The sequence below is a fragment of the Rana temporaria genome, unplaced genomic scaffold (assembly GCF_905171775.1).
Source record: "Rana temporaria unplaced genomic scaffold, aRanTem1.1, whole genome shotgun sequence".
Taxonomy (NCBI): domain Eukaryota; kingdom Metazoa; phylum Chordata; class Amphibia; order Anura; family Ranidae; genus Rana; species Rana temporaria.
The window spans coordinates 1,985-10,000 of NW_024404586.1; the positions used below are offsets into that span (position 1 = coordinate 1,985).

At 55.6% G+C, this 8,016-nt stretch overlaps 1 protein-coding gene across 1 annotated transcript in view; it reads left to right on the top strand.

Moving 5' to 3' along the window:
* The first annotated feature begins 6,911 nt into the window (after positions 1-6,911).
* The window catches only part of MARK4 (microtubule affinity regulating kinase 4), a 30,634-nt gene continuing 29,529 nt past the window's right edge, over positions 6,912-8,016 (top strand). Inside the window, exons 1-2 of the mRNA XM_040334740.1 lie at positions 6,912-6,996; positions 7,082-7,147. Coding sequence (XP_040190674.1) covers positions 6,969-6,996; positions 7,082-7,147 — 94 coding nt within the window. The 5' untranslated portion in view covers positions 6,912-6,968. The remainder of the gene's footprint in view (positions 6,997-7,081; positions 7,148-8,016) is intronic.

The following is an 8,016-nucleotide window of genomic DNA, read 5'->3' on the forward strand; positions in this document are numbered from 1 at the left end:
GCTATACGGAATTTGTCTTCTCCAGGGTTGGCTATACGAAATTTGTCTTCTCCAGGGTTGGCTATACGGAATATGTCTTCTCCAGGGTTGGCTATACGGAATTTGTCTTCTCCAGGGTTGGCTATACGGAAGTTGTCTTCTCCAGGGTTGGCTATACGGAATATGTCTTCTCCAGGGTTGGCTATACGGAATATGTCTTCTCCAGGGCTGGCTATATGGAATATGTCTTCTCCAGGGTTGGCTATACGGAATATGTCTTCTCCAGGGTTGGCTATACGGAGACAGGTGTCCTCTCTAGGATTGGCCATACAGAGGTAGACTTTATGGTACAAATATGTCTTCTCCAGGTTTGGATATACGGAGATAGGTGCCCATAATGAATATGTCTTCTACAATACAGAGATAGGTGTCTGTCATCTCCAAGTTTGGCCATATGAATCAGATGATCCTTATAAATATGTCATCTCCAGGCTTAGCCATACGAAGATACTGTAGGTGTCTATTACCAATATGTCATCTCCAGGTTTAGCCATATGAATTAGGTGTGGAATATGACTCCTCCAGGCTTAGATATACAGAGATAGGTGTCCGTTATGAGTATGTCTCCTCTGGGTTTGGCCACATGGCGGTAGGTGTCCGGTATGAGTGTCTCCTCTGGGTTTGCCCACATGGAGATAGGTGTCCGGTATGAGTGTCTCCTCTGGGTTTGCCCACATGGAGATAGGTGTCCGTTATGAGTATGTCTCCTCTGGGTTTGCCCACATGGAGATAGGTGTCCGTTATGAGTGTCTCCTCTGGGTTTGCCCACATGGAGATAGGTGTCCATTATGAGTGTCTCCTCTGGGTTTGCCCACATGGAGGTAGGTGTCCATTATGAGTGTCTCCTCTGGGTTTGCCCACATGGAGATAGGTGTCCGTTATGAGTGTCTCCTCTGGGTTTGCCCACATGGAGATAGGTGTCCGTTATGAGTGTCTCCTCTGGGTTTGCCCACATGGAGATGGGTGTCCATTATGTGTGTTTCCTCTGGGTTTGGCCACATTGAGATAGGTGTCCGTTATGAGTATGTCTCCTCTGGGTTTGCCCACATGGAGATAGGTGTCCGTTATGAGTATGTCTCCTCTGGGTTTGCCCACATGGAGATAGGTGTCCGTTATGAGTATGTCTCCTCTGGGTTTGCCCACATGGAGATAGGTGTCCGTTATGGGTGTCTCCTCTGGGTTTGCCCACATGGAGATAGGTGTCTGTTATGAATGTCTCCTCTGGGTTTGCCCACATGGAGATAGGTGTCCGTTATGAGTGTCTCCTCTGGGTTTGCCCACATGGAGATAGGTGTCCGTTATGAGTATGTCTCCTCTGAGTTCGGCCATATAGAGATGGGTGTCCATTATGAGTGTCTCCTCTGGGTTTACACACATGGAGATAGGTGTCCGTTATGAGTGTCTCCTCTGGGTTTGCCCACATGGAGATAGGTGTCCGTTATGAGTGTCTCCTCTGGGTTTGCCCACATGGAGATAGGTGTCCGTTATGAGTGTCTCCTCTGAGTTCGGCCCACATGAGATAGGTGTCCAGTATGAGTGTCTCCTCTGGGTTTGCCCACATGGAGATAGGTGTCCGTTATGAGTGTCTCCTCTGGGTTTGCCCACATGGAGATAGGTGTCCGTTATGAGTGTCTCCTCTGGGTTTGCCCACATGGAGATAGGTGTCCGGTATGAGTGTCTCCTCTGGGTTTGCCCACATGGAGGTAGGTGTCCGTTATGAGTGTCTCCTCCAGGTTTGCCCACATGGAGATAGGTGTCCGTTATGAGTGTCTCCTCTGGGTTTGCCCACATGGAGATAGGTGTCCGGTATGAGTGTCTCCTCTGGGTTTGCCCACATGGAGGTAGGTGTCCCTTATGAGTGTCTCTGGGTTTGCCCACATGGAGGTAGGTGCCCGTTATGAGTGTCTCCTCTGGGTTTGGCCATATAGAGATGGGTCTCCATTATGAATATGACTCCTCCAAGTTTGGTCATATAGAGGTAGGTGTCCCTTATGAATATGACTCCTCCAGGTTTGGTCATATGGAGGTAGGTGTCCCCTATGAATATGACTCCTCCAGGTTTGGTCATATAGAGGTAGGTGTCCCTTATGAATATGACTCCTCCAGGTTTGGTCATATAGAGGTAGGTGTCCCTTCCTGGATTGGATTGTAGGAGTCGTTGTGCTTTCTCTTCTCGGATGGAAGGGAAATTGAGGAGAATTTTTAGGGCTGACAAGTGAGGCAGAACTATTCCTCTGGGGGCCACATTCCCAGCGGGGGGCCACATTCCCAGCGGGGGGCCACATTCCCAGCGGGGGGCCCATCGATGACCCGCCGGTGGGACTGCTCTGCGGTTCCAGTGTTTCTATTGGTTGGTATTTGAGTTGTTTCTCCTCTGCAGACTCGGCTAGAGGTCAGCCTGTGATGAGGAGCACATGGCGGCGCTGTGTGCGGCGGTGTGGCAGAGCGGATGGAAATGGTGCTTTATCGGGAATCGATCCTCCTCGGCCTCAGTCACAGCCTCAGTCACAGCGAGTCTCACTAGACGAGTCACCCGGAGTTCACTTCTGGATCAACGCTCCCGATCCGGAAAATCACAATTCCTAACAAAACGAAATCTTTATTTACGGAGCGGATAAATGTCGCTGAAGTGTGGAGGATCAATAATGGAGATTCAGAGGAAGTCCGAAATTCCTGGCACTTCCTGTCTTGTTCCTCTTCATCCTTCCTGTGAGGAGAAGGAAACTCTTCCTGTTTTCTGTTAGTATTAGCAGAAGATTTTCATACCGTATGCCTCGGTCTCTGACCTCCTCAATCCCCCACGTCTCGCTCTCTGACCTCCTCATTCCCCCACGTCTCGCTCTCTGACCTCCTCATTCCCCCACGTCTCGCTCTCTGACCTCCTCATTCCCCCACGTCTCGCTCTCTGACCTCCTCATTCCCCCACGTCTCGCTCTCTGACCTCCTCATTCCCCCACGTCTCGCTCTCTGACCTCCTCATTCCCCCACGTCTCGCTCTCTGACCTCCTCATTCCCCCACGTCTCGTTCTCTGACCTCCTCATTCCCCCACGTCTCAGGTCTCTGACCTCCTCATTCCCCCACATCTCGCTCTCTGACCTCCTCATTCCCCCACGTCTCGCTCTCTGACCTCTTCATTCCCCCACGTCTCAGGTCTCTGACCTCCTCATTCCCCCACGTCTCGCTCTCTGACCTCCTCATTCCCCCACGTCTCAGCTCTCTGACCTCCTCATTCCCCCACGTCTCAGCTCTCTGACCTCCTCATTCCCCCACGTCTCGCTCTCTGACCTCCTCATTCCCCCACGTCTCGCTCTCTGACCTCCTCAGTCCCCCACGTCTCGCTCTCTGACCTCCTCGTTCCCCCACGTCTCAGGTCTCTGACCTCCTCATTCCCCCACGTCTCAGCTTTCTGACCTCCTCATTCCCCCACGTCTCAGCTCTCTGACCTCCTCTTTCCCCCACGTCTCGCTCTCTGACCTCCTCATTCCCCCACGTCTCGCTCTCTGACCTCCTCATTCCCCCACGTCTCAGGTCTCTGACCTCCTCATTCCCCCACGTCTCGCTCTCTGACCTCCTCATTCCCCCACTTCTCAGCTCTCTGACCTCCTCATTCCCCCACGTCTCGCTCTCTGACCTCCTCATTCCCCCACGTCTCGCTCTCTGACCTCCTCATTCCCCCACGTCTCAGGTCTCTGACCTCCTCATTCCCTCACGTCTCGGCTGTCTGACCTCCTCATTCCCCCACGTCTCAGGTCTCTGACCTCCTCATTCCCCCACGTCTCGCTCTCTGACCTCCTCATTCCCCCACGTCTCGCTCTCTGACCTCCTCATTCCCCCACGTCTCAGGTCTCTGACCTCCTCATTCCCCCACGTCTCAGCTTTCTGACCTCCTCATTCCCCCACGTCTCAGCTCTCTGACCTCCTCATTCCCCCACGTCTCAGCTCTCTGACCTCCTCATTCCCCCACGTCTCGCTCTCTGACCTCCTCATTCCCCCACGTCTCAGCTCTCTGCCCTCCTCATTCCCCCACGTCTCGCTCTCTGACCTCCTCATTCCCCCACGTCTCGCTCTCTGACCTCCTCAGTCCCCCACAACTCGCTCTCTGACCTCCTCAGTCCCCCACGCCTCGGCTGTCTGCTCTCCTCATTCCCCCACGTCTCAGGTCTCTGACCTCCTCATTCCCCCACGTCTCAGCTCTCTGACCTCCTCATTCCCCCACGTCTCAGCTCTCTGACCTCCTCAGTCCCCCACGTCTCGTTCTCTGACCTCCTCAGTCCCCCACGTCTCGTTCTCTGACCTCCTCAGTCCCCCACGTCTCGTTCTCTGACCTCCTCAGTCCCCCACGTCTCGGTCTCTGACCTCCTCGTTCCCCCATGTCTCGCTCTCTGACCTCCTCAGTCCCCCACGTCTCGGTCTCTGATCTCCTCATTCCCCCACGTCTCGCTCTCTGACCTCCTCAGTCCCCCACGTCTCGCTCTCTGACCTCCTCGTTCCCCCACGTCTCGCTCTCTGACCTCCTCATTCCCCCACGTCTCAGGTCTCTGACCTCCGCATTCCCCCACGTCTCAGCTCTCTGACCTCCTCATTCCCCCACGTCTCAGGTCTCTGACCTCCTCATTCCCCCACGTCTCGCTCTCTGACCTCCTCATTCCCCCACGTCTCGCTCTCTGACCTCCTCAGTCCCCCACGTCTCGCTCTCTGACCTCCTCATTCCCCCACGTCTCGGTCTCTGACCTCCTCATTCCCCCACGTCTCGGCTCTCTGACCTCCTCATTCCCCCACGTCTCGGTCTCTGACCTCCTCGTTCCCCCACGTCTCGCTCTCTGACCTCCTCGTTCCCCCATGTCTCGCTCTCTGACCTCCTCATTCCCCCACGTCTCGCTCTCTGACCTCCACATTCCCCCACGTCTCGGCTGTCTGCTCTCCTCATTCCCCCACGTCTCGCTCTCTGACCTCCTCATTCCCCCACGTCTCGGCTCTCTGACCTCCTCATTCCCCCACGTCTCGCTCTCTGACCTCCTCATTCCCCCACGTCTCGCTCTCTGACCTCCTCATTCCCCCACGTCTCGCTCTCTGATCTCCTCATTCCCCCACGTCTCGCTCTCTGACCTCATCATTCCCCCACGTCTCAGGTCTCTGACCTCCTCATTCCCCCACGTCTCAGCTCTCTGACCTCCTCATTCCCCCACGTCTCAGCTCTCTGACCTCCTCATTCCCCCACGCCTCGCTCTCTGACCTCCTCATTCCCCCACGTCTCCGCTCTCTGACCTCCTCATTCCCCCACGTCTCGCTCTCTGACCTCCTCATTCCCCCACGTCTCAGCTCTCTGACCTCCTCATTCCCCCACGTCTCGCTCTCTGACCTCCTCATTCCCCCACGTCTCAGCTTTCTGACCTCCTCATTCCCCCACGTCTCGACTGTCTGCTCTCTTCATTCCCCCACGTCTCGCTCTCTGACCTCCTCATTCCCCCACGTCTCGGCTCTCTGACCTCCTCATTCCCCCACGTCTCGGTCTCTGACCTCCTCGTTCCCCCACGTCTCGCTCTCTGACCTCCTCGTTCCCCCATGTCTCGCTCTCTGACCTCCTCATTCCCCCACGTCTCGCTCTCTGACCTCCACATTCCCCCACGTCTCGGCTGTCTGCTCTCCTCATTCCCCCACGTCTCGCTCTCTGACCTCCTCATTCCCCCACGTCTCGGCTCTCTGACCTCCTCATTCCCCCACGTCTCGCTCTCTGACCTCCTCATTCCCCCACGTCTCGCTCTCTGACCTCCTCATTCCCCCACGTCTCGCTCTCTGATCTCCTCATTCCCCCACGTCTCGCTCTCTGACCTCCTCATTCCCCCACGTCTCAGGTCTCTGACCTCCTCATTCCCCCACGTCTCAGCTCTCTGACCTCCTCATTCCCCCACGTCTCAGCTCTCTGACCTCCTCATTCCCCCACGCCTCGCTCTCTGACCTCCTCATTCCCCCACGTCTCCGCTCTCTGACCTCCTCATTCCCCCACGTCTCGCTCTCTGACCTCCTCATTCCCCCACGTCTCAGCTCTCTGACCTCCTCATTCCCCCACGTCTCGCTCTCTGACCTCCTCATTCCCCCACGTCTCAGCTTTCTGACCTCCTCATTCCCCCACGTCTCGACTGTCTGCTCTCTTCATTCCCCCACGTCTCGCTCTCTGACCTCCTCATTCCCCCACGTCTCGACTGTCTGCTCTCTTCATTCCCCCACGTCTCGCTCTCTGACCTCCTCATTCCCCCACGTCTCGCTCTCTGACCTCCTCATTCCCCCACGTCTCGCTCTCTGACCTCCTCAGTCCTCCACGTCTCGCTCTCTGACCTCCTCAGTCCTCCACGTCTCGGCTGTCTGCTCTCCTCATTCCCCCACGTCTCGCTCTCTGACCTCCTCAGTCCTCCACGTCTCGGCTGTCTGCTCTCCTCATTCCCCCACGTCTCGGCTTAGACATGAGGCCCCGCCCACGTCCCATAATGGTAAAAACTAAAAAAAATTTAGTGCAGAGTCCTTGCATGAGGAGATTGGTCCCGCACTTTTGCAGGCAGTGCCATCATTCTTCCCGATGCCGGGCCCTTCCCTTCCTCCTACAGGCAAATTAGGCGGCCGCGAGGCCCCTGTGAGCACGAGGCCTTAGGCGACCGCCTAAAATAAAAAGAGACTCCTCTGCCAGAGGGTCCTGCTCGCTAGAGCTTACAATCTAGGAGGGGGGGGGGGGGTCAAGTGATACAAAAGTAAATAACTGCGGGGGAAGAGCTGATGGAGAAAAGTACAGTTGTTGGGTGTGAGCAGGGTAGGTCTCTCTGAAGAGAGGAGTTTTCAGGGATCCTCTAAAAAGGGACAGTCGGAGATAATCAGACAGACTGAGGTCTCATATAATGTTACGTTTCTCTCCTCACAGCTGTTTCGTGAAGTTCGGATAATGAAGGGACTCAACCACCCGAATATTGGTAAGAAATGTACATGAAGCTGTGCGCTCCTCTCCTCCAATCCCAACGTCTCCTTCACCCCGGGATGTCTCTTTATGTCTTCTAGTCAAACTATTCGAGGTTATAGAGACCGAGAAAACACTCTACCTAATCATGGAGTACGCCAGTGGAGGTATGGAGGCCCCCGATCCTCATCTCCTCCTCCGATCCTCCTCTAATACTCGTCTCTCCTGTCTCCTCTTCTCTATCCCCCCCTTCCTATTCCACCTCTTCTCTCTCCCCCCCTTCCTATTCCACCTCTTCTCTCTCCCCCCCCCCTTCCTATTCCACCTCTTCTCTCTCCCCCCCTTCCTATTCCACCTCTTCTCTCTCCCCCCCCCTTCCTATTCCACCTCTTCTCTCTCCCCCCCCCTTCCTATTCCACCTCTTCTCTCTCCCCCCCTTCCTATTCCACCTCTTCTCTCTCCCCCCTTCCTATTCCACCTCTTCTCTCTCCCCCCCCCTTCCTATTCCACCTCCTCTCTCTCCCCTGTCTCCTCTTCTCTCTCCCCCCTTCCTATTCCACCTCTTCTCTCTCCCCCCCTTCCTATTCCACCTCTTCTCTCCCCCCCCCCCTTCCTATTCCACCTCCTCTCTCTCCCCTGTCTCCTCTTCTCTCTCCCCCCTTCCTATTCCACCTCTTCTATCCCCCCCCCCCCCTCCCTATTCCACCTCTTCTATCCCCCCCCCTTCCTATTCCACCTCTTCTCTCTCCCCCCTTCCTATTCCACCTCTTCTCTCTCCCCCCTTCCTATTCCACCTCTTCTCTCCCCCCCCCCCTTCCTATTCCACATCTTCTCTCTCTCCTGTCTCCTCTTCTCTCCCCCCCCTCCTATTCCACCTCTTCTCTCTCCCCCCTTCCTATTCCACCTCTTCTATCCCCCCCCCTTCCTATTCCACCTCTTCTCTCTCCCCTGTCTCCTCTTCTCTCTCCCCCCTTCCTATTCCACCTCTTCTCTCTCCCCCCCTTCCTATTCCACCTCTTCTCTCTCCCCCCTTCCT